This window comes from Mus musculus, chromosome 17 (assembly GCF_000001635.26).
Source record: "Mus musculus strain C57BL/6J chromosome 17, GRCm38.p6 C57BL/6J".
Lineage (NCBI taxonomy): Eukaryota > Metazoa > Chordata > Mammalia > Rodentia > Muridae > Mus > Mus musculus.
The window spans coordinates 58,000,392-58,027,988 of NC_000083.6; the positions used below are offsets into that span (position 1 = coordinate 58,000,392).

Consider the following 27,597-nt stretch of genomic DNA (forward strand, 5'->3'; position numbering starts at 1 on the left):
AGCTGGTCCCAGTCAGAGGGGTAACTGTCTTCTGAAAAAAATATTTCACACACTTCTGCCAGCCTATTTCTCTACTCCAGAAAGTGCTGTTAATATTGGGCAAGACTGCAACTTGATGGAGACTGCTCAGCTGTACACACTTCTTGTCTATCTTCAGACCCAAGTTTTAAAACGGTACACTGAAGATAGACTTGAGGGTGGGGCAGTCACTGGGCCTTCCTGCTCCTTTTTCTAATATAGCCAATTAAATAAATCATATGTTCTGTTTTTCACTATTGATTTGTGTTGTGCTTTGAACTGGCCTATTGAAGGCAGGTGACTGATCCCGACAACTCCAGAAATATGATATCCCAACTCTACTGGTGGGTTTCATGTATTCTCACATGGAAGGAAGGGTAATCATCAACCACAGGATTTTCTGTGGAAAAAACAACAACAACAAACAAACAAACAACAGTATAGCAAACCAGTTCTTGTCTACATCAATGGCCAAACATGCTGATTTAATCCATACTAAGGGAAGCTGTGGAAAAGGAGTACTAAAGTTTGTGGAAGCAGAGTGTGGAGGGAAGCCTTTTCTGAAGAATAAGATGTCCAGGAAATTAAATTTTTCCTAGTAACTGAGTCAGACTGGCAAGGCACATAGGATACAAGATACAGTAGATACATACCCTGAACTGTTTCAGTCCAAGCATATCTTCAACTTTGTATTAAGATAGTGGTTTCTTTTATGATTAAAAAAGCAAAAGTGTAGTTTCCCTGTCTTTTTAGTGCCAGAATAGTTAATGTTTTATTAGACATAAAAATGATGTGATATAAATGTACAAAAATGAGGTCCAGGAATATTTTTTAAGAAATATCAGGAAAGGCAAAACTATCTATAAAATCATAAGATGGAAACTGAGTGCCTCTATGGTAGTATTCCTGGAAGGGTGATTGAAAGATCTATATGGTAGATAACCAGTTAAGAATACAGGGTTCTAAATAAATTTTGGATATCAACCATAAATGCATTGAATTTATGGTTCCACATATTTATAAAGGTGTCCCTAGTGTAACAGGAAAATAAGCATTTGCATAAAAGATATCAAAACTTATCAACAAGAATGTTTAGAGAGACAGGATAGATAGCAAGATGTTAAACTATTCAGAAATGCTGATTCAAATATAGGTAACCATAATGGGAAGTAGATACAATCTGACCATGTATGGGAAGGATAAAGTCAATGGAGTAAGTTAAGTGTGTTATACTCTGGAATAACCAGGTTTTGAGGAATCAGTGTTAGTATTAGAAGACAAGAAACATCAGGCCAACCCACTATAATAGAAGTCAGAAACAAAAATCAACACTGATATCCCTCAATGACTGAAGAATGCATACAGAAAAAATGGTTTATTTACACAACAAAATCCCAGGCAGCTGTTATAAATAAGACCATCATGGAATTTTCAGGCAAATGGATAGAACTAGAAATGTCATCCTGAGTGAAGTAACCCAGACCCAAAAATGCATGCATTGTATGTATTCACTTATAAGTGGATATTAGCCATAATGGGAAGAAATTTCTTTTTATTTATTTGCTTATTTGTTTGTTTATTGCTTATTTATTATTAATAATTTAATTTGTTTACAAGTCAAATGATATCCCATATCTTGGTCACCCCTCCACATCTGCACTTTCCCCCCTCCCTTTTGCATCTATGAGGGTGCTTCTTCACCCACCAACTCCCACTTCTCTGCTCCAACATCCCTCTATGCTGGGGCATCAAAATTCCACAGGACCAAGGGCCTCCCTTCCCATTGATGTCAGACAAGGCCATCCTCTGCTACATATGTATCTGGAGCCATGGGTTCCTCCCTTACACTCCTTGGTTGGGGGTCTAGTCCCTGGTAGCACTGGATGGTCCAGCCAGTTGGCATTGTTCTTCCCACGTGGTTGCAATCCCTGTCTGCTTCTACAGTCCTTCCAGAAGCTCCCCCACTAGGGTCCCTGAGCTCAGTTTGATGGTTTACTCCAAGCATCCACATCTGCATTGGTCAGGTGCTGGCAGAACTTCCCAAGGAACAACCACACCGGGTTCCTGTCAGCAAGTACTCTTGGCAACAGCAGTAGTGTTGGGGCCTTGGTGTCTTAAATAATTGATGTAGGAAAACTTATTATGCTGTGGTGACACTCCCTAGAAAGGAGATTTTGAGCTGTACAAAAGCAGAAAGGAATCAAGATGAGCACAAGTAATGAGGTAAAACAGCTAGCGTGTGTGTGTTCATTTCACTATTTTTTTTCTCCTGTGAATATGTGACTAGAAGCTTCAAGTTTCTTGGGCTTCAACTATAATCCAGAATTAGAGGCTAAAAGGAATCCTTTCTTCACTAAGTGTTGCTTTGTCCAGTTATTTTATTACAACAACAGAAATGAAACCAGGCACACTCCTTATACTAGACATTACCTGGGGTAACCAGACAACAAAAATATTTGAAGCCCCTTCCTTTACATAATATGCAGGCAGTGTCTTGTTAGCTCAGAGCCCTGCTATGTTTAACAGAAAGTGAGACAGTGAGACGGCGAAACCAGGTACTCGAGACATGTGCAAGAGACAAGAGTAATCAAATATTGCTGAGACTGAGGAAGATGTAAAAGGACCATGAATAACGGTGAAGGACAGGACAAAGTGACTTCTCCCATCTCTGCTCTGTACCCAGAAAAATTTAAATTAAGGCATGAAGATATTTATCATGGGACCTGTTTAAAGGTCCGATTAGCATTTACTATACACCAAGATTGCTTATGCCAAGAAATTTTCACAGGAAAGAAGTATAAATGCTGACAAGGAAAGGTCACATAATCCAATCAGGATGAAATGGTATATGCCCAGCAATTAGCCCTGGTGATGGGAAGCAATGGTTTTGATTGCCTTTCAAAACAGCTTTAAAAATTGTTAATCCTTTAAGTCAGTTGTCTTTCTGAATACAAATGGGTTGGATAAATTTAACCTCTAAATAATTCAGACAGCAAGCTCACAAAACCCAAAGTTGCTTTAATGGAGTCAGAGCTCTAATATATTTTGACAGCCTCTTTGGAAATTAAGACAGTGATTATCTCACAAAGAAGCAAAGTCTGCGCTGAAATTTATTCACACAGTCCTGTCACCTCTGTCAGGGTCCCTAGCTCTGGCTCTGACTAATTTGTTTGGCTATGTGTCTAAAATATGTCACTTGAATAAGTCTGATTTGTGATTTGCATTTTGTCATTCTTTGCCAAAATGGGGGGTGGGATGTAGGAAGAAAAAGGGAGATGAAGGAAAACTACAATAAAAGGTGTCAATAATTTGCTTTGGTGGTGTGGGTCTCAAGGTAACTGGAGAGTGACAAGGAAGCAATTTGGCTGTTTTGTTTGTCAAAACTCTGGAATTTATCTGTTTTGTGTAAACAATTCATTCCCCTTGGATGTATTCCAATATACTCCCAAAAATTTGCAGCTTTTACATTGGCTTTGGAAACCTTTTCCACTCATTGCCTTACCTTTTGTTACTTTTCTGCTCTCTAATGGTTGTAAGAGTGAAAAGACTCCATTAATAATTACAGATTGTAGTAGATTCAAATTGTACCAACTTCCTATTTTCTATTGTAGAACAACGAATGTGTGGAGCATTGTGTAATATAGTCAGCAGCATCTGCAGGCATCATACTTCCCTCTGGTTTGCAAAAGACAATCAGCCAAGTTTTCACCCTCTGTAACTGCTGGATCAGAAGGAAAGGAAGTTTCATAGTCCTCTGTAACCAGGAGAAGCATCAATACAGAACATGGAAACTAGCAGGATGTCATGAGATAGTGAGAAACATTATAGTGTATATATTTTAAATAGTGGATATTACATTCTTTTATGTGTTCCTGGAGTCAAGGTGCCAAGATGGCATGGTACACATGTGGATTTCAGTTCATCAGGCTAGCTAACCCAGAACTAGAGCTCCCAGAGAATCTGTATTCACCTACCACCTCACTGTGAGAATACTTGGATCATTGTTATATACTAGCATGTCTCAGTTTTGCTTAGGTTCTAAGAATTTGAACTCAGATTATCTTCCCACTCTGCCATCTCCCTAAGTCTGATTGTTACATTTGAATTTGTATGTAGTTCTTCAGCTGCTGCTGAGGTATCACAAGGAAGCACTTTGGCAATAATGTCTGTCATATCTACCTCGCCTACTACACTACACTTGATTACTTATTTGACAATACTCTTGGTATACCTTGCATCAGACCCAAGCACCTTAGTCTGGAGTGTGTATTTCTCCTTGTTTATTCAAAGGTCAGTACAATTAATCCCATCCTATCTGAGGTTTCTGAACCCAACCCTGAGGGTACACATCTATTGAATTCAGGCTTTACTTTATTGTATGAAGCTTTGCGTGCCCTTAGGCTTACTAAAACATTGTGTTCTGTCCTGCACAAAACAAATACATGATTTCTTTCAGTGTAGGAACAAAAACTATTCTCAGCTTCATACTCTTAACAGTTCCAGGTTTTCAGATGTCCAGAGTACATTGGAGTTTTATAGCTTTATATACTATAAATCGCACTTGAGCCATAATTTATACATTTATAAAAACTGATTGTTAGAGCCATTTGGTGCTTTCTCTAATTATTTAATAAAACAAGAATAAAGATCATAAAAACCAGAGAGACATAAATTATGTATTGTAACCCTTAACTCATAAACACACACACACACACACACACACACACACACACACACACACACACATACACACACCTCCAAAATGAAAGAAAAAAAGGAGAAACAGGATACTACCTGCCACACCTAGGGACTCAGGAATTCAAAATACCTGTTAGTTACTGGTAGAATTTCTTAACTGAGAAATGGGGCTATGTGTCAGAATATCACTCAGAATTGTGTGTTTAAGTTTGGAAAAGATGTGAAATTTGGAAAGAATTGAGTGTATCTTGCCCTCAATACAGTTTAGCATGAATACATTTATCCAGTGTTTATTCTTTGTATAGTAGCTGCAAGCTCCTGATACCCCTGGTATATCCGGAAAACAGCAACAGAGAGTCTCCATAATGCTGGTTGTGAAAGCACTGTTAAAAACCATTGAAAAAGGCTAATCAATTCTCTGTTCTAGGGCACCTTTTAAGTCCTGTTTTCAATTATATTTTAAAAAATATTTTTAAAAAATTTTCTCCTCCCCCTTTATCCCAAGGATCCCTTTCAGAACTGCCTATATTCTGTTTTATCTCCTATGAGAGGAATCAGTACTTGAACAAATTACACTTTTCCAGATTCACCCGCCCAACAATGATGAGTAAAAGCCAAATAAAAATGAAAGCAGGCAAGAGGAGTTTTTGATACGCTTGGTCTATTACATTGTTCTACCAAATGCTGACACCAAACTTACACGGCCACTGCTGAGATCCAAATCTCAGGATAAAATGAAAGAGAAAAGACTTTTTGCTTTCTGTTTTAATACTACTTATTCTATTGAGTCTGCTACCTGCTCCTAAATTCTCAGTTATGGGATTTAGTTGAGCTTGGTAGGAAACTGCTTACCTTACTGACAAGTTGAGGCTCATCCAGACACTTATATATAGGCATGAGCCTGAAAAATTCTGCGAGGAAAAATAGAAAGCATTGTCAGAACAACATTCTGGTCATCATTTGGCCCTCATAAAACCACCAAAGGCATATCCTGTCCCTGGCTAATTGCAATTGGGAAAGACTAGAAAGCTACGCTAAATTCATATCTAGCTGGAGGAGTCAACAAGCCAACCATCATCATAAAAGACATCACCAAAGAAGAAACAGCAAGCAACACCTAGAAATACCTTCCTCGCCCTCCTGATAGGCTGCTAGCACGGAACTGCAATCTCCTCCATGCTGACACTTTCTTTGCTCCTGTGCAACACTCTAGTCTGAGAATTAAGAGTTCTGACATCACCTGTATTTGAGTGGAAGAAACTACATGTTGCAATGACATTCCAGTGGCCCTTAGTATTGAGTCAGCATTAAGAGTGTGTCTTAGAACTCCTGCCTCTTAAAATCCTGTAGAAAGCAAGGAGCGAGACATTCAAGTGCCACATATTCCACCCTGGAGGCTGAAGCACAAGGATTGAGGGTCCAGGGACATACTAGCTACATCATAAGACTTTGTTTCCCAAATGCCAACAAAAGATTAAAGATTTTGTAAGTGACTTCCCACATTATGACTGTGTGTTCATATGTTTAGCTACACTAATTTCAGAAGGTGCTCCGTGAGAAAGTAGCAGCTCAAAATCTTAGAAAAAAAGTGCAGAGTATCATTCAGAAGATGTTCATTGTGAATTTAAGAGAATTTATCTCCTGCATCTCACAGTATATTGACAGAAAGATGCATAATAATTGATAGAGGGTAAATACTAGATAGAGATGCATAATAGATTTGAAATCTTATACATGCACAGATTCATATATAATATATTACATTTCTCTAATAATATCAGTTGTAGACTTAACATCACAAATAGTTAAGCTTGTGGATGTATTTATCAGGATTGATAACATTATAGAGTCCTTGCCATGCATACATACATGTGGACTATTTAACAAGCTTATCCAGTCTTTTATCTTGGTTTCGTTGTTTACTTCACCCCAGACATCTTACCTTAGACACATAAGTGAGCTCCCCTAGTTCTGGACCTGACCCTTAATAAAATTTAAAATCTTATCCTAGATCTAATAACAAAAGACCGAGCCCTGCTGCTAACTTTCATACAGTAGCTCTCTGCTTCATAGGGAAGAACATTTTCTCTCTGTTTCTCTGAAAGACAAAGATGTTCTCTTTCTTTAGTTGAATGTGAAAGGATGGATTTTGCTAAGTAGGCATTTCAGTGCTTTCATGCATACATAATATGGCACAACTGCATACATGTTGCTGTTACAGCTTCAGTATAAATATGTAAACAGAACGGGAACATGCTTCTCAGCAGTCAGTTTATAACAGTTTATAACAACAATGGAAATCTTTGGTGGATACCATCTTTATTCAATAATTTAATGCCTGTTTGCCTTTGGCATTTATGAAACTAGTTAATTGCATCATTCAAGTCAATGGGTAACAAAACCACATATCTATTTGGCTCTTGGTTGATGTGGTGATTTGAATGCAAAACATCCCACCATAAGATTATGTGCATAAACACTTGGTTCCCAACTGTTTGTGAAGTTGTGAAACCTTTAGGAGCTAGAGCCTCAATGAAGGAAGTGGTTCACTCATGGGAGGTGGATTTGGAGTCTCTGTAGTTTTGTCCCACTTCCTGTTCACTCTCTGCTTCCTGGCTGTGTATTTAATATGATCAGCAGGTCTTTGTTTCTTCAGTCATGCGTTCCCAAACATGGTGGATTGATAGACAGTATTTTTTCCAACTCTGCATGAAAATAAATTGTTTCCACGTTTCCACCTCTAGTTGCTTTTTTTTTGGTCACAATAGTAAGTAAAGTAGCGAATACAGTCGATATATATATATATATATATATATATATATATATATATATATATTAGTTTGTAGCCATAATTGAGCCATACATTCCCACTTGTCATCATAAGGAATGTGCTCTACTGTTTGTCCAACTAGCAAGGTTCTTTTTGGTATCAGAAGATGTTGGAGAAATTGATTAAAGAAGCTTCCTTCCAAATCAAAGGTGATTGGTTATTAATGTAGGCATGGGCAGGGAGAAGGTGATTCCAAACCTATTATCTTTGTACTTCAAAATCATGTTTAAGTGTACTTTTTGGTGTTTATGACCTTGAAAGTCCAAAGACATTGGTAGAAGAGAGTAAAAATAATTATAGGGGATCATAGTGGTTCATCAAACTGAACAAAGGATAAAAGAAAATATAATACAAAGTAATCACTTTTAGTTTTTGTGTTGTCTCTGTGGAGGTCATGTATACATGTATATGGGTATATTATATGTGCAGGTACACATGCTACAAAGTATATGTGCAGTGAGAACCTTTAGTAGACAGCTGTGTCATTCTGCCTTGCAAGATCTAGGGATTAAACTCAGGTATTGAAGGCAGAGAATGTGGTTCTACTCAGTGAAATATCTCACCATCCCTACACCTTATTTTTTGAAATAGAACTTGTAGTCTGCCAAGCAAATTTAGTTAGGGCCCTGACTAATAAATTTCATGGATCCTTTTACCATCTCCCTAGTGCTATGATTACACCTTTGCACTTCTGTGCTTGCCTTTTACATAGAAGTATCATGACCTTGGAGTCCTACATATCTTGGGAAGGCTTATTACTTTTGATAATGTTGTTGTTGTCTTAGTCTTAGTGTTGTTTTTCTATCTGTACTTCCAGCAGTGCCTGGATATCTAAGAGTCTGAGAACTGCCTCTGCCCCATCTTCATCACAGGCCCTGTTACCTATGAACCAGCTTCAGCTTTCCCAAGTTTCAGACTGTGCTTCCCCCCACCCTCTATAGATGCCTTAGAGCTTCCCTATGTCCCAGCACCCATCCTGAATTTGTGGGATAAACACAGTCAAATTACCTGTGATCTGCCTCACCAAGTGGTCATGCCCATTGCCAAAATGTATGTAGACCTACAACCTTACATGCATTCTTCATAATTTTACATCTTGATAAATCCACTGAACATCATAAATGAACTCAACATTCCACACTTAGCTCAGCAAAAATGTAACAGTAGTTTTTCTTTGGTTGTCTGCAGTATAAGCTCAGTCATATTGTTTAGAATACCAGGACCATGCTGTCTATCATCCCTGAGCACAAGAAGAGGGCATCAGATCTCATTATGGGTGGTTGTGAGCCACCATGTGGTTGTTGGCAACTCACAACCTTGGGAAGAGCAGTGAGTGCTCTTTCCTGCTGAGCTATTTCACCAGCCCCAGATTTATAGATTCTACTAAATCAGTAATACTTTTATACCATCTCTAAATTGAATCATACTAATATATAGCAGTGCCAATCAGGATGAATAAGATGTTTTCCTGAAATTATTTCATTGTTCTTTATTATGGAAGCCAAAACCAAACAAAAGAGGTGGAATGACTTGGGGGGTGTTATGTGATAAAACTTTTCTTGGGGAGATGCAACATATGTCTACTCTCTCCAGATAGGAAATAAAGTGAGCAATATTAGCTCAGGAACTCCAAGTTCAAGTTCTCACACAAAGGAGATTTGTTTACCCCAGAGGAACAAAGACCAGAAAATAAGAAACACAGATGGAATCTGAGGGACAGGAAGAAGAGAATGAGTGGAGAAAGGGGTGTGTGTCCCAGAGGACAAATGTTGCCATTGAGATAGAGAGGAAACAGATGTGGCCCATAGGAAAATGGCAGTTTATAAAGGTCAAGAAGGAAACCCCATGCTAGAATGTAGTATTTAATTTTAATTGGGCACATTAATGAGCCGAATCAAAGGGACTTTGATTTATGGACTTCAATTCATTGATAGATGGATGGTGGTAGGAGGAAAAAGTGGCCAAATAAGGGAATAGACCTTGGGTGTAGCTTTATGAATATAATTTAATGGTTTCTCACAATGTAGGAGGAATAAGAGAGAATGGCATGGCTTGCCAGAGCCATGTTTGCTGTGCTCTGGCTGGCTAAAGGCCTTTCAGAGAACCCCTGACAGACCAAAATATGGATATCACCAAAGTCCGCCATGGTAAACCAGTGAGTTTCATTGGGGTTACTTTCAGTAATATGGGTGAAGGCTTACTTCCAGGAACAGAAATGACTCAAAAAATAACTGCATCATCAAGGCCTACTCTAGAATGGTTAACAGCTTATGGGGGAAAGCTGGGAAACAGGAGTACACTATACAGTCTCCAGGCAGCTCAACAGGTCCTTTTCACATTCTTTAATTTGTCTAAACCTCTTTCAGGCAGCTTAACTGGGTTTTGTTTCTTCCTGGCAGATGGTCTGGCCAGTCTTCTCTGAAGCTTGGCTCTGCCCTTCCAAGAGTGCTCTTCTGAGTTATTGTTTACTCTGGAAGGGAGGAACCTAGTCAATCTAGTCAACTCTAGTGACTTCCTGAAGTTATTTGAAGTGTTTACCTCCACGCTTAAATAGCTTCCTGCCAGATGTAATGCTTTAAAATTCCACTAAAAATTGTTACAGAGCAAAGTGTAAACTTCAGATCAACCATCTCCTTTTACTAATCACATAGCTACCACTAAGTATCTACACAGTCATCAGATGAGGAGTGGCCTTTCAGCCTAAATCAGTGACAGGTCTCTGAAATGGTTGGCACTTTTCTCTGCACTTAAAATGTTGAAACATACATCATCACTAACCAAACAAATAAAAAGGCTAGATCTCAGTGCATTCAGTGTTTTGATTTTTCCTTTCTCTCCTAAAATGTCTTGTTTTACAATCCTTGCCAGTCATCTATAACAGACCAAATTACTTGCATATAATTTCTTTATCTCTGTTACCTGAGAGCTTGATGAAAACCCGTTTTATCATATGTTCCAGAAGAACACGTGGGAACTTGGAAACAGGAGTTGGTTTGTTCGTTTCAGCTTTAACTCTGTGTTTTGCATGTTAATTATCCTATGCCTTATTAAATGTACCTTAGCAAAACAGAGGCAATGCCTTTATGATTTGCTCTGAGCTTCCAGTATTTCCTTCCCTTCCCTTTAGTTGGCCTTCTTGGAGAGACAGTCCTTTAGATGACAATTAGAAAATGTTGTTTTTCAAAAGCCTTGCATAAGTCTTCAAGGAAACAATAAGTCTCTATTTTAGAATACAGAATATACTGTCAGACAATTGTATTTTTCACAAATATGTCCATAAGGAATTTTTCTATGTCTTTCCGTCCACGTACTTATCCCTGTCCCTCTCTGTTACTGTATCATCTATTTCTATCCTGTCTCTGTCTCTGTTTCTGCCTCTCTCTCTCTGTATCTTTCTCTCTCTCTCTCTCTCTCTCTTTCTCTCTCTCTCTCTCTCTCTCTCTCTCTCTCTCTCTCTCTCTCTCTCTCTCTCTCTCTCTCTCTCTCTCTCTCTCCTGTGTGTGTGTGTGTGTGTGTGTGTGTGTGTGTGTGTGTGTGTGTGTGTGTGTGTGTGCATTCTCTGGGTCACAAAATCCTTTTTCTTCATGTTCATTTTAACTATTAGAGTGGAATCAGGTGTGCTGTCACTGCACATGATCAGGAAGACTATCTATACATTAATGAAACTAAGAAGGGTAATCATGACTAAGTGTAACACACACCTCTCTTTAACAGCTGACAGCCTGTCATTGGGATATACAGACAACAAATTTACACAAGTTCAGTTGTAACAGCTGTGCAATATATGCACATTAACTAAAACTGAATTGTGTATTTTAAAAGGTTCAAATGTTGAATTTTGTTTGTGGATATTTGATCATAATATTTTTAAAGTGTAGGTTTCTCTGCAGAAAAATAATAATTCTAAAATAATCAGCCATATAGATGAAGGAACTGAGCCATAATGCAAGTGAACAAAACAGGTCTTGTATTTTGGGTTTGTATTTTTGTTTGCTTATGAAGCATATATGTGTATGTGCTATATGTACACCTGTTGATGGGTAGGTGTGCCTGTGTGCAGAAAGAGTCCAGATGATATGCTCATGTGTTCTCATGTCTTCTAGCTTTATCTGCCTTGGTTCTTTGAAGCAGGCCCTTGTCTAAAGTATAAACTTTTGAATTTTTGGTAAGCTGATAGCTAGCAAATCCCAGAAACCCTACTATATCTTCCTACTTTAGTGATGACATTATGGCTATGAAAGGACCCCGTCAAGCTCATCATGTGGGTACTGGGATCCAAACTATGTTCTTGTGCAAAAAAGTATTTATTTTAGTAAGATTTATTTTTAGCCTTGAAATTGAAGCATGATATCATGTTCTCCTTCCTTTTCCTCTCTCCAACCCATCACATATACTTCCCCAATTCTCTTTCTCAAATGTATAACCTCTTTTTCTATAAATTGTTCACATATATTCATATGTGTATTCTATTATAATTTGTACATACATGTGCTTGTATGCACATAGATTTGCATAAGACCTGCTGTGTTGGTACAATGTTTCCTATATGTATTTGACTTCAGTGCTGACCATTTGATAGTGGATAACCAACTGAAGGGCACTAGGCTATTTCTCCTGCTCTCAGTATTCCTTAATTGACTGTAGTTCCTTGTCTGGGGTTGAAGCCTCATGCTCCTGAACTTCCCTCTTCCATGTTACCATGTTTATTGGTGTTGACCTTCTTTGGATCTTATTTAGGCAGCCATGTAGGTGAGACTTCTGGTTATTACATTTCTGATTTTCTTAGGAGTCTCAATCTCATAGGAAACATTGTTCTTCTGACTCTTACAATCTTTCCTCTGTCTCTTCCATACTGGTCCCTGAGGCTTAGGTGGTAGAGTCCTGTTGTTGATGTATGTATTAGGTGGCAGTGGGCATCATCTAGTCCTCGTCTACATTTTAATCGTTTGTGGTTTCTATGATGGTTTAAGGAAATTTTTCTTTGATGAGGGGTGAGGACTTCACTTATCTGTGCATGTAGTAGTCAATATTTAGTATGAAGTTAGAGATTACGTTGGTTTAGAATAGCAGTGGTTTTATCTTCTCCTCCAAGATCCTGTGGGAAAGGCAGTAAACACTGTTAACCAGTGACCCATCTCTTCAGACAATGTGTGATAATTTTTCAAAGAAACATCCATCACAAATAAAAGAAAAATGAACTACATACACAGATAGACTGTTATAGTTCCTTCCTGTAAAACCTGATGATTGCATAGAGAGTAGGAATAACAAAACCAAGCATGGGTCTTAGAATAGAACAGACTTGGAACTGAACTTCAGGCTCATCTCTAACTACTGGGTGACGAGATGATTCTAAGATGTATTTCCTTGTGTGTTCCCTTCCTGCACTAATTTTTGTTTGATTGTTTTCTTAATTCTTAAAATGATGGTGATAATGTGCTTAGGTAATAACTATCCTCAAATAATGCAAATATTTCAGTAAAACACCTTTCATTCCAGGAGGGGGGTGTCAGTTATCTTACAGCTCACAGTAAGTATAGTAATGCGGAAAACTGGAATGTCATGATATTATTAACATTTAAACTTTTAGGCATCATACCTCAAAGCTTTCTTTATTCATAAAATTTAGTTAGGCATTATGGTAGGGAGAGGATCTTCCTAAACAAGAGTATTGGGTACTTATGAAAAACTGTAAGGCCTGGGGCAAGACTGCCATCATATTATAATAATGTCAGGAAAACTAGGGACTGTTTTGTTTTGTCTTGTTTTATTTTGTTGTTATTGATGACATTCCCAAAAGCCTGAGTGGATAAGCATGCATACTTGTGATTATATGGCTCAGTAATATAGAGCTTACTGAATTTCCTTCTCCTTTTAGAGATTTGTAGGAAACATGAATGCTAACAGTGTGGTTCACCACAAACTGCTGAACTCTGTGAGAGCCCGCTTTGTTCGCTTTGTGCCCCTGGAGTGGAATCCAAATGGAAAGATTGGCATGAGAGTAGAGGTCTATGGATGTTCCTACAGTAAGTACCCACATGGACCAAGTCATATAGCATACAGATGTCCACAGAATACCAGATTAATCATATAGAGAATTAATATATATATAATATTAATATATAATATAATATATATATGTGTGTGTGTGTGTGTGTGTGTGTGTGTGTGTGTGTGTGTGTGTGTGTGTGTGTTCACATGTATGGGTGCAAAAAGTAGCTAGACTAAAACCTCCAATGTTTCTGAAGAACATGGCGGGTCCATCATTTGACCCAAGACTTTTTGTTTGGTTTGGAAATTTCAGCTTTGTCTATGCTGGTGGACCAGTGATCCACAAAGGTCTGGTCATATTTATTTCCTTACTAACGGGATTACTAGGGTGTACTATTATATCCAACTTGATTTATGTTCTGGAAATGGAATTCAGGTCTTCATGCTTACAAGGTAAGCACTTTAGAAGCATATCTATTTCCTCAGCCTGAAATTATCTCATGTTATTCTAGAATATACATACATACATAAATACATACATACATACACATACATACATATATACACATACATACATATATACACATACATATACGTCTATATGTATATATGTATACACACACATATATATAAACATTTTCATATATATGTGTGTATATGTATGAAAATGTGTACCTCAGCTGAGAAGTAGAAATGTTATTATACTTTATAGGGCTCTCTATAGGAATAAGGCAATAATGCAATAAAGCACTAACAAAAAGTTCAAAGCTAAGAGCCCTTGGGCTTGCATAACCATTTGCCACCTGCAATCAGAAATAGCTTTGCTCAGCTTTTGCTCAGAACTGATGTGAGATATCATAAAACTCTTTCTTTACTCAGAAACCCTAAAAGGAGACTGTTCTCGTTTTTCACATACTTGAAAAAGAGGAAATGTCTGCCCAGTATAATTTATGAAAATCTGTTGTTCTACAATCATGGCATCCCTGTGTTATCTTGAGAGTTGTAAGAGTGAATTTGAAGTAAGGATCTAGCTTTAAAAAAGAAGATTTTGAAACATGGGTATAGTTGAAGCAATTTCTAAAGCAATGGTTCTGAACCTTCGTAAGGCTTCAATCCTTTAATAGTGTTTGTGATGATGTGTTGACCCCCAACCTTAAAATTATTTTTACTGCTAATTCATAACTGTAATTCTACTATCATTATGCATCATAATGAATATATCTGATATGTAGGATATCTGATATGTGACCTCAGTGAAAGGATCATTTGACCCTCAAAAGGGTCATGACCCAGAGATAAAGAGCCACTGTTCTCAAAAGAAGTCAATCAAGAAGGCATCTATTTAATTTCTCTCTTGTAGGCATAATCGTGAACATGCAAATTTTGTTACTATGAATTGATTTACTTCTTTTAAGCAGTAGTGTTCATATGCTGATGTTATAGCACTAGACAGTGTCCTCTAAGGAGTTAACACATTTAGTCAACACACTTTGTAAAAACATAGTTAGCTCTGTTTCCCATTACTGAGATAAAATACATTGAAAAGCATTTTAAGGGAGAAAGATGTTAATCATTACTGCTCACAATCTCAGATTATAATCCACTATTTGCTGGGCAATCAAGGGGGCAGAAAGTTGAAGCTACTTACATCACATTCACAATTAAGAGCAGGGAGTGATGAGTGAATGCGCACATTGAGTGAGTGCTCAACTTGTATTATGGCTCCTGCCAATATGCACAGGCAGTGGTGCCTCTCAGAGTGGGAAGATATTCCCACTATTCAACATAATTCTCCCATAGGCATGCCCACAAGCTACCCTAAACTAGACATTCACTTAGATATTCTTTTCATAGATGATTCCTTGCTTTCAAGTTGGCAATTAAAATTATCACAACTGTTTAGTGAATTACTGCTGTGGATCATAGACAAACTTCACATGTGCCTAGTGCTGTTCATCAAAACCAGAGAAAAGCAGCACTTGCCTTTAATTCCTCTTGTAACTCACCTCTCAATGAGAACTATTTGTCACTGTTTGAAGGCTTCTTTGGTTCTTGTTGTCCATGGCTGCTTACTTCTTTGTTAAGAAACGAAATTTCAAGATGGAAAAACATTGAAAATGGTTATTTATATTATTTATAAAGCTATCTCTTTGAATCTCATAATTTCAACTGTGTGTGTGTGTGTGTGTGTGTGTGACAGAGAGAGAGGGAGAGAGAGAAAGAAAGAGATAGAGAGAGAGAGAGAGAGAGAGATAGAGAGAGAGAGCAACTTTTTCTTTCTTTAAAACATGGGGTTCCTGAGGATAGAGCTCAGATAATAAAGCTTGTGCGCATGCATGTTTATCCACCGAGGAGTCATTTGCTAGCCTAGGTCTGGAGGTTTTGATTAGTCTTTCAAATGTCACCATATTTTTCTTTATATCAAGAATAATATTTCTCATTATTTTTTATACTTTTTGTTCACTCACCCTAGACCAAGCCCAAAGGGTCATAATTGCAGTTAGATTACAGGTGTGATTTTATGTATACATGTATGTGTGGGTGCTAGTGTATTTGTCTGTGCACAGTTGCCTCTACACATATAGACATGTGTGTAGAGGCCAGAGGTCAACTGCTGCTTTTTTCCTATAGGTACTGCACACCTGTTTGTTTTTTTTTTTTTTTTTTTTTTTTTGAGACAAGGCTGGTAGCTTGGGAAATGGATCTGGCTACCTGGCCAAAGAACCCAGGGATCTGCTTGTCTCTCCGTCTTCAGTACTAGCCTCATGAACACTTATCACCACCCTTACCCTTCTCACGCAGGATCTGGAGACCAAAAGCTCCCAGACTGCCATCTCCCCAGCCTACAAGCCATCAGATCTAAAGGTATCTTTGAGCATCATTTTAGCTTCATCTAGTGATGAACTCCTTTTATAATCTATGCCAACAAATCACCTTCTCAATAGAAAACATGTGCAGTTTTCCTAAGAAGAAATATACCCACAGAGCAGGCTAAAGCCCAGGTCTGGTTCAATCTAAGATACGCCTGGCTTTGAGTGACTCTAGGCCTCTCCTCTCCACTGCAGGCACTCCTACATAATTTGAGTTATGTAAAGAGATAGAAATCTTTCAATAAGTCTGGCTGGCAATGGGTGTTCCTAACAGCATCTTAGGAACTGTTCAAGACAGAATGAGTTTCCTTGTTTTTATCTACAGCTGGCATTGATCTTATACATATGTCTCCTATTGATATTATACATATGTCTCCTTACACAAAAACCTAAGAAATCACCTTGGCTTCTGGCTTCAGTTTGTTCTACTTTGGTCCTCTGTTGATATGCTAAATCACTGACCAAATCAACTTGGGTCAACAAAGGGTATATTTGGTTTGAAGGTTTATATCATTGTGAATAGCCAAAGAAGGAGCTCAAGGCAGGAACATGGAGACAGGAACTAAAGCAGAATCTATGGAGAAATTATGTTTTCTGGTTTATTCCTTTACTTTTTAATCTGTATTTTTATATAGCCCAGACCCAACTGTCCAAGAACAACACTGCCCATCCTGAGAGGAGGACTCTTTCATGAAAATGCCCCATGAACCTGCTCATAGGCAGACTTCATGAAAACCTCTCAGAGATATCAAGTTGACAACCAAGATTAGCCATCAAAATGACATCATTCTAATTTCTCTGTATCCACTTTGCCCCTAGACTGTTCCCATTAACACAAAACCCTGCTCTTTAAGTCACCAACAAACCTAACCAAAAGCTTTGTGGTCCTATTTGGCTTCTCCTTCCCCTTTTAACCCTCTCTATACTACACAATGCTTTTTCTAAATTCTTTCTTTAGTTACAGCCTCTGCTTTCCTCTCTTTGCATAGGTCCTCACCAGAGTCTTTAAACATCTGAATGTTAGCAGGATGGCTCAATTTAGCAGAGCTGTAGTTCTAAGGTGTGCTACGACATGCAGATCAAAGTGTCTCTGAGATTATTTTTTTAGGTTAGGTTGTAAACAGTTGATTTTGCTTATTTACTTTTAATTTTTAAGTTTAATTTTATGTGCATGGATGTCCTATCTCCATGTATGCATACACCATGTAAATGGCACTCCTAAGAAAGCCAGAATAGGGCATTGGATCAGTTATATGCCACCATGTGAGCATTGAGAAATAAACCATGGTCCTCTGGGAAAGGTACCAGTGCTCTTTATCTCTGAACAATTTCTCCAGCCCTGAGTCCAGGTGATTTTTAAGTAAAATAGACAATGTACAATAGTCATGGAGTGGTGATCCAAGAGCACAGCCGAGATTTCCTGATGATGAAGGTAGTCTACATTGTACAGCACCTTCAGCTCCAGGAATTTCAAACCCATCAGTGGATGGTGTGTTCTGTGAAATTCAGTCTCAATTCTCCTGATATATGTATAAACACTCTGTTCTTTGGGGAGCATGTTAACCTGCACAAAGTTCTCCATAAAAATATTTTCTTGAATACTTGACAGTGGCCTCCACATAGCCAAATATCTTCCTTCCACTGTTATTATTTCAAACCACTATTTGACTTATATTGAAAAAGCATCTTTGAGGATGCAGAGATACTTTAGTAAATGAAATTATTTTTGATGAGCATGGTGATCTAATGTGATTGTCCTGAACAGTTATTAAAAAGAAAAACTATTGACCATAGCAGCATGTAACACACACACACACACACACACACACACACACAGAGAGAGAGAGAGAGAGAGAGAGAGAGAGAGAGAGAGAGAGAGAGAGGGAACAAGATACTGGTATAGTAACAGACAGGTAGATCAATGAAATAGAATTGAAGACCCAGAAATGAACCCGCACACCTATGGTCAGTTTATCTTTGACAAAGGAGCTAAAACCGTTCAGTGGAAAGAAGGCAGCATTTTCAACAAATGGTGCTGGCACAACTGGCAGTTAGCATGTAGAAGAATGCAAATTGATCCATTCTTATCTCCTTGTACAAAGCTCAAGTCGAAGTGGATCAAGAAACTCCACATAAGACCACAGACACTGAAACTTATAGAGGAGAAAATGGTGAAGAACCTCAAAGATATGGGCACAGGGGAAACATTTCTGAACAGAACAGCAATGGCTTGGGCTGTAAGATCAAGAAGCGACAAGACAAATGGGACCTCATAAAATTCAAAGCTTCTGTAAGGCAAAGGACACTGTCAATAAGACAAAATGGCACCCAACAGATTGCGAAAAGATATTTACCAATCCTAAATTTAACAGGAGTCTAATATCCGATATATAAAAAGATCTCAAGAAGTTGGATTCCAGAAAACCAAATAACCCTATTAATAAATGGGGTACAGAGCTAAACAAAGAATTCTCAACTGTGGAATACTGAATGGCTGAGAAGCAGCTAAAGAACTTATGGCTCTAGCTGTATATATAGCAGAGGATGGCCTAGTTGGTCATCAATGGGAGGAGAGGCCCTTGGTCCTGTGAAGGTTCTATACCCCAGTATAGGGGAATGCCTAGAGGAGGAAGTGGGAGTGGATGGGTTGGGAAGCACAGGGAGGGGGTAGGGGATTTTTGGAGGGGAAACTTGGAAAGGGGGTAACATTTGAAATGAAAATAAAGAAAATATCTAATAATTTTTTAAAAAGAAAGAATTAAAGAGTTTTTGAGCCTAGTATATTCAAGTGTAATGTTAACATCCAATAAATAAGTAAGTAAGGAGATCATGAGTTGGGGCACAAACTCAGCAGCCAGTCCCACAACCACTCCCAGGCACTTTAGCATGGCCAGAATCAGGGGTGAGTAGGACACAACATCTGTTCCAACACCATCTGGAGTACCTAGGACTGGCAGGTTCCGGGGATGCAGGAACCCTGAATGACCAGTGGCTCTGGTTCCTTCCTATCTGTGCCAGTTGGCCTTGGGTGTAAACTCTCCAGCCAGTCCCACAGCACCCAGAGGAGGCTCAAATCCCAGGTGCTCTAACACATCCAATATCCCAGGATTCCAGGAGCTTGGTCAAGTTCTCAGGGTTCCAGAGGCAGCTTGACTCCCAGGAACTCAGACAGACCTAGAATATTAGGATCATAGAATTCCATAATCACAGGATCACAGAGATAGCTAGATGATGAGGAGTTTTGACACAACCAGGGTTACAAGAAGGACAGTCTCTACTCACACATAGTGAGGGCAGGGAGCACTAGAGATAATCAGATGATAGGAGGCAAATATAAGTATATAAGCAACAGAAACCAAAAATACTTGGCATTATCAGAACCCAATTCTCCCACCATAGCAAGTCCAGGATACACCATCACACTGGAAAATCAAGATGCAGATTTAAAATCAGTTCTCATGACTATAATTGAGGACTTCAAGAAGTACATAAATAACTCCCTTAAAGAAATACAGGAGGACACAGGTAAACATGTAGAAGCCCTTAAAGAGGAAACACAAAAATCCCTTAAAGAATTATAGGAAAACACAATCAAATAAAGGAAGGAAATGAACAAAATCATCCAAGATCTACAGATGGAAAAAGAAACAGTAAAGAAATCACAAAGGGAGATAACTCTGGAGTTAGAAAACCTAGGAAATAGATCAGGAGTCATAGATGCAAGCATCACCAACAGAATACAAGAGATAGAAAAGAGAATCTCAGGGGCAGAAGATACCATAGAAAACATTGACACAACAGTCAAAGAAAATGCAAAGAGCAAAAAGATCCTAACCCAAAACATCCAGGAAATCCAGGACACAATGAGAAGATCAAACCTAAGGATAATAGGAAGAGAAGAGAGTGAAGATTCCCAAATTAAAATGCCAGTAAATATCTTCAACAAAATTATAGAAGAAAACTTCCCTAGCCTAAAGAAAGAGATACCCATGAACATACAAGAAGCCTACAGAACTCCAGTTAGACTGGACCAGAAAAGAAATTTCTCCTGTTACATAATCATCAAAACACCAAATGCACTAAAACTAAACAAAGAAAGAATATTAAAAGCAGTAAGGGGGAAAAAAAAACCAAGTAACATATAAAGGCAGACCTATCAGAATTACACCAGAATTCTCAACAGAGACTATGGAAGCTAGAAGTTCCTGGGCAGATGTCATACAGACCCTAAGAGAACATAAATGTCAACCCAGATTACTATACCCAGGAAAACTCTCAATTACCATAGGTGGAGAAAAGATATTGCATGACAAAACCAAATTTATACAATATCTTTCCACAAATCCAGCCCTATAAAGGGTAATAAATGGAAAACACCAACACAAGGAGAGAAACTACACCCTAGAAAAAGCAAGAAAGTAATCTTCCAACAAACCCAAAAGAAGATAGTTACACAAACAAAATTCCACCTCTAACAACAAAAATAACAGGAAGGAATGATCACTTTTCCTTAATATCTCTTAATATCAGTGGACTTAGTTTCCCAATAAAAAGACATAGACTAACAGACTGGCCACTTAATAAGAACCCAGCATTTTGCTACATGCAGGAAACACACCTCAGTGAAAAAGATAGACACTACCTCAGAGTAAAAGGTTGGCAAATAATTTTCCAGGCAAATGGTCCCAAGAAACATTCTAATATCAAATAAAATTGATTTTCAACCAAAAGTTATCAAAAAGGATATGGAAGAACACTTCATACTGGTCAAAGGAAAAATCTATTAAGATGAACTCTCAATTCTGAACATTTATGCTCCAAATGCAAGGTTACTCACATTCATAAAAGACACTTCACTAAAGCTCAAAGCACAGATCATACCACACATAATAATAGTGGGAGAGACTTCAACACCCCACTCTCAGCAATGGACAGATCATGCAAACAGAAACTAAACAGAGACACAGTGAAATTAACAGAAGTTATGAGCCCAATGGATCTAACATATATTTATGGAACTTTCCATCCTAAAGCAAAAGAATATACATTCTCCTTAGCACCTCATGGTACCTTCTCCTTAGCACCTCATGGTACCTTCTCCAAATTTGACCATATAATTGGTCACAAAAAAGGGTCTCAACAGATATATGAAGATAGAAATAATCCCATGTACCCTATCAGATAACCACAGACTAAGGCTGGTCTTAAATTCCAACAAAAACAATGAAAAACACACAAATACATAGAAGCTGAACAATGCTCTACTCAGTGATATCTTGGTCAAGGAAGAAATAAAGAAATTAAAGACTTTTTAGAATTTAATAAAAACAAAGACACATCATAACAAAACTTACAGGACACAATGAAAGCATTTGTAAGAGAAAAAGTCAAAGCTCTAAGTGCCCCCAGAAAGAAACTGGAGAGAGCTTACATTAGCAACTTGACAGCACACCTGGAAGCTCTAGAACAAAAAATGTAAACACACACGAGAGGAGTAGACAGCAGAAAGTAATCAACCTCAGTGCTGAAATAAACCAAATAGAATCAAAAAGAAGTATACAAAGAATCAACTAAGCCAGCATCTGGTTCTTTGAGAAAATCAACATGATAGATAAACCCTTAGCCAGACTAACCAGAGGGCACAGATACAGTGTCCAAATTATTAAAATCAGAAATGAAAAGGGAGACAATGGAAACTGGAGAAATAAAAAAACAAAACAAAACAAAACAAAACAAAACAAAAAACATTAGATGCTATTACAAAAGTTTATACTCAACTAAATTGGAAAATCTGGATGAAATGGACAATTTTCTAAAGAAATACCAGGTACCAAAGTTAAAACAGGATCAGGTAAACCATCTAAACAGTCCTCTAACCCCTAAAGAAATTGAAGCAGTCATTAATCGTCTCCCAACCCCCCCCCCCCAAAAAAAATCCCAGGACTAGATGGATTTAGTGGAGAATTCGATCAGATCTTTAAAGAAGGCCTAATACCAATACTTTTCCAACTATTTCACAAAATATAAACAGAAGGAACACTACCCAATTCTTTTTATGAAGCCACCATTATGCTTATACCTAAACCACACAAAGACCAAACACAGATATAGAACTTCAGGCCAATCTCCCTTATAAACATCGATGCAAAAATACTCAATAAAATTCTTGCCAGCCGAATCCAAGAACACATCAAAATGATCATTCACCACTATCACATAGGGTTCATCTCAGGGATGCAGGGTTGGTTCAAAGTATGGAAATCCATCAACATAACCCACTATATAAACAAACTCAAAAGAAAAAAAAACCACATGATCATTTCATTAGATGGTGAAAAAGCATTTGACAAAATTCAGCATCCCCTCATTTTAAAAGTCTTGAAAAGATCAGGAATTCAAGACCCATACCTAAACATAGTAAAAGAAATATATACAGCAAACCAGTAGACAACATCAAACTAAATGGAAAGAAACTTGAAGCAATCCCACTAAAATCAGGGATTAGACAAGAATGCCCACTCTCTCCCTATCTATTTATTATAGTACTCTAATTTGTAACTAGATCAATTATATAACAAAAGAAGGTCAAATAGATACAAACTGGAAAGAAAGAAGTCATAATATCACTATTTTCAGATGATATGGTCTTATACTTAAATGACCCCAAAAATTCCACCAGAGAACTCCTAAACCTGATAAACAACTTCAGCAAAGTAGCTGGATATAAAATTAACTCAAACAAATCAGTAGCCTTCTTCTTCTCAAAGGATAAACAGGCTGAGAAAGAAATTAGGGAAAGGATACCCTCCACAATAGTCACAAATAATATTATATATCTTGGTGTGAAAGATCTGTATGACAAGAACTTCAAGTCTCTGAAGAAAGAAATTGAAGATCTCAGAAGATGCAAAGATCTCCCATGCTCATGGATTGGCAGGATTAATATAGTAAAAATGGCCATTCTGCCAAAAGCAAACTACAGATTCAATGCAATCTCCTCAAACATTCCAAATCAATTCTTCATAGAATTAGAAAGAGTAATTTGCAAATTCATTTGGAATAACAAAAACCCAGGATAGAGAAAACTCTTCTCAACAATAAAAGAATTTCTAGGGGAATCACTGTCTCTTACCTCAAGCTTTATTACAGAGCAATAGACATAAAAACTGTGTGGTATTGGTACAGAGACAGGCAAGAAGATCACTGGAATAGAATTGAAGACCCAGAAATTAACCCAAACACATATAGTCACTTGATATTTGACAAAAGTGCTAAAAGCATTGGGTGGAACAAAGACAGCATTTTTAACAAATGGTGCTGGTTCAACTGGTGTTCAACAAGTAGAAAATTCAAATCGTTCCATTCTTATCTCCTTGTGCAAAGCTCAAGTTCAAGTGGATGAAGGATCTCCACATAAAACCATATACACTGAAACTTATAGAGGAGAAAGTGGGGAAGAGCTTCAAATGCATGGGCACAGGGGGAAATTCCTGAACAGAATACCAACGGCTTATGCTCTAAGATCAAGAATTGATAATTGGGACCTCATAAAATTGCAAAGCTTCTGTAAGGCAAAGGACACTGTCAATAGGACAAAAAGGCAACCAACAGATTGGGAAAATCTTTTTTTTTTTTTTTTTTTTTTTTTTTTTTTTTTTTTTTTTACAAATCTTACATCCAATAGAGGGCTAATATCCAATATATACAAAGAACTCAAAAAGATAGACGCCAGAGAACCAAGTAACCTAATTAAAAAATAGGGTACAGAGCTAAACAAAGAATTTTCGACTGAGGAATATTGAATGGTGAAGAAATACCTAAAGAAATGTTCCACATCCTTAGTCATCAGGGAAATGGAAATCAAAACAACTCTGAGATTCCACCTCACATTAGTCAGAATGGTTAAAATCAAAATATAAGCATACACATACATGTAACAAAGTAAAAACACTAACTGTGGAGATTGAAAGAAACAAATCCATGTAGGTAAGCTGTGGAAGTGGAGGAATGTCCACAGCAGTCTATCTTTAACAATGAGTATCACATGGATAAGCTGATTGCAGAGCTCTGAAGCTCTGCTTGCCTTACGCTAACCATGGAATGTAAAAGGTAACATGCCCTGATAATTGGACCAACTACCCTGCAGCCAGTTTTTATCCAGAGACCAGGGTCTTCACTGCCAGCTTGTTTTACCTTCAATCTCTGTAGAAGTGATCACTTCAGTGATTTATTTATTGACCCATTGGCTTCAAAACTAATCACATAGGCAGGGTCATGGAGATGACCACAGAATGTATCCAAAACATGAAATCATAGAAATGTGTTTGTGCGTGTGTGTGTGTGTTTGTGTGTGCATGTGTATGTGTATGTGTAGTGTAGTATATGTAAATGGTAGATGTACAACAGTGTACATGCTTCCTCATGAGTGCAGAGGTCAGAGAAGTACATCAGGCATTCTGTTCTATCACTAACTTATTCTCGAGGGAAACTGTCTCTTACTGAGCATGGCATTAGGAGGGCTTCTAATAATCCTTCATGATCCTCCTATCTATCACCTCCACAAGTCTATAATAACAGACATGTACGTGGCTACACTCACTTTTTGTTAGCATTCCTTCAAGAATCTGCCCCACAGTTACCTGGCATTGCCAGGAATGCCTGATTCACTATAAAAGGGACTGTTTGTCCCATTCTCTCTCTCTCTCTCTCTCTCTCTCTCTCTCTCTCTCTCTCTCTCTCTCTCTCTCTCTCTCTCTCTCTCTCTCTCTCCCTCCCTCTCTCCCCCTCCCTCTCTCATTGTGTTTCTCTCTTACTCTCTTACCATTTTCTCCTCATTCCTCTCCCCATTTCTCTTCATATGTTCCTGGCCAGCTTCTCCTCTCTCTGTGTGTCTCTGCCTCTGTCTGTCTGTCTTTCGCTCTCTGCCTTTCTCTATCTCTACTCCTTCAACTCCCCTCCCCATGTCCTAAATAACTCTATTCCATACTATACCCATCGTATGGCTGATACCTTTGTGGGAAGGGATGCCATAGCATGGGCCTGCAGAGGCACCCGAGGCACCCTCTTCCACCTCATCATACCACACCTTTACCAAACATATCCTGGTTCTTTCTTTCTTTTTACAAAATAACAGTTTCACAATTTTTTTTTTTTTCGTGTAGGTTCTGGAGTTTCAGAGCCTTTTGCTTGTGAAGCAAATATTCTTTTTATTTATTTTACATTTTTATTAGCTTCATTTACATTTCAAATGCTATCCTCAAAGCCCCCTACACCCTCCCCCATCCCCCACTCTGCTCTCCAGTCCACTCACTCCTGCTTTCTGGCCTTGACAATCCCCTGTACTGGGGCATATGATCTTCACAAGACCATATTCTTATTCACTAAGTCATTCCTAGCCCTTCACCTGACTTTCTAAATGGGAATGGGAAAACTGATCTCAGGTCCTCATACTTTCAGAGCAAACACTGTTCGTAACCCACTGTCTTGCAAAGCCCATGCCAATATTTCCATAAAGACAAAACAAAATAAAACAAAACCCAAAACAAACAACACCACCAACAAAACCATACCTACCACTGCAAAAGGGAAAACTAGCAGCTTTCTCCTCCAATCTCAAGATTCCTGTTTAAATACCAAGTGAGTGGCCCTCCTGATGCATCTGGATGTTTTGTTTAAGAAGACCACTGAGAATGGAGTAAATCAGAGACATACCTAAAAGCTGTATGATGCCATTTTCACCAGGGAGGCTTTCCTACTCCCAGCCATTGCCACACTCATCCCTTTCCTACTGCTGACTTGTGAAAATTCTTTTTGAAATGTTGCTCCCCCCTCATGAAACCTGTGTTCATGCCCAAACAAGTTTTCACTTCTCACGACTACCCACATTGTTCTTTTCATTTAGTCTTGTCTCCCAGTTGGCTCCACATGTCCTACTCCTACTTCCCCTTGCATCTTATTGTTTTATATCCACAAGGCCCTATTGGAATAATGAATTATAGAAGAACATCAATATTTCTCTCTTTATTACTACTGTAATACTGTGTTGTTATGGTGACTTATTTATGTCCACAATGCTGTGTGTAATTCCTCAGAAGACTTGACACATTATTTCCATCATAGTTGCCTCAGAAAGATAAAGGAACAGAATGAACTCAGAATATTCCCAAGGTGGAACTGAAGAGATGGTTTAGTTGGTAATGTGTTTCCATTGCAAGCATGGAAACTCATGTTGTGTACCTAGAACCCACGTTGGGGAAAACCTGGGCTATAATAAGGTGGCTGTGATGGCACTGGTTGTGGGGGACAGAGAAATGAAAGTCCTGGTACATGCTAGTCTTCTAGCAGAGTAGATGGCTCCTACAAAGGAAAACTCTGAGTTGCACTCTAGCAGGTAGATACTCTTGTGTGCACTGACTCATAATTATACACACAAGCTCACACATGCACACACACAAGCACACACACACACACACACACACACACACACACACAGTGAAAATGAGAGTGAAAAAGCCAAATGCATACAGTGAATTTAGGGAAGAACTAAAGAATCTATTGTGTAAGCTATCTAACATAATTTTCCTCTGATCTTTGTAATTTGTTATCAGTCAAATTACACTATAAACTTTAAGTATATTCATAATTCTGTGCACAAAAGTATGCAGAAACCTCCCATTAAAAGAAGGTAGTTTATCCTTCTTAGAGAGATGAGTCAGAGAGTTCAAGCCCTAGATGATATAAACCAGGGATTGTGGTACACAAACACGTGGAGTTCATGTACTCTGGAGGTATAAGCAAGTGGATCAGAAGATCAAGGATGTCCTTAGTTACAGAGCAAGTTTAAGACTATCCTGATCTAATGAAGACTTATTTTTCAGAGGGAAAAAAAGAAATAAGAAAGATGGAAGTAAAAATGGGAAGGAGGGAGTAAAGCAAGGAAGGGGAAGGGAGGCATGGAAGGGGGAGGGATAGAGGATGAATGGAAAGATATGTGGGTAGATGAGTAGAAGAATGGATGGCTGAGTAGATGGATGGATGGATGAACATGGATGAACGGATAGATTAATATCTGGCTATAAGAGGACAGTGCACACGTGCATGGGTAGGGATTTTTATCTGGAGTTTTGGATTTACTTTGGTTTAACTTTTCCTTTTAAGTTGTGGTTGCTTTCCAATTTCTTTCACTTGTTT

The 27,597-nt window shown here is 38.2% G+C and overlaps 1 protein-coding gene across 14 annotated transcripts in view; it reads left to right on the top strand.

Moving 5' to 3' along the window:
- The window catches only part of Cntnap5c (contactin associated protein-like 5C), a 648,880-nt gene that overhangs the window by 231,318 nt on the left and 389,965 nt on the right, over window positions 1-27,597 (top strand). For all 14 annotated transcript variants that reach the window (XR_385354.3, XR_385355.3, XR_385356.3 and 11 more), the window contains one exon: window positions 13,425-13,572. Coding sequence is in view for 10 of the 14 variants with exons in the window: in XM_006524747.3 (XP_006524810.1) it covers window positions 13,425-13,572 (148 nt within the window). In the remaining 4 variants the exon portion in view is untranslated. The remainder of the gene's footprint in view (window positions 1-13,424; window positions 13,573-27,597) is intronic.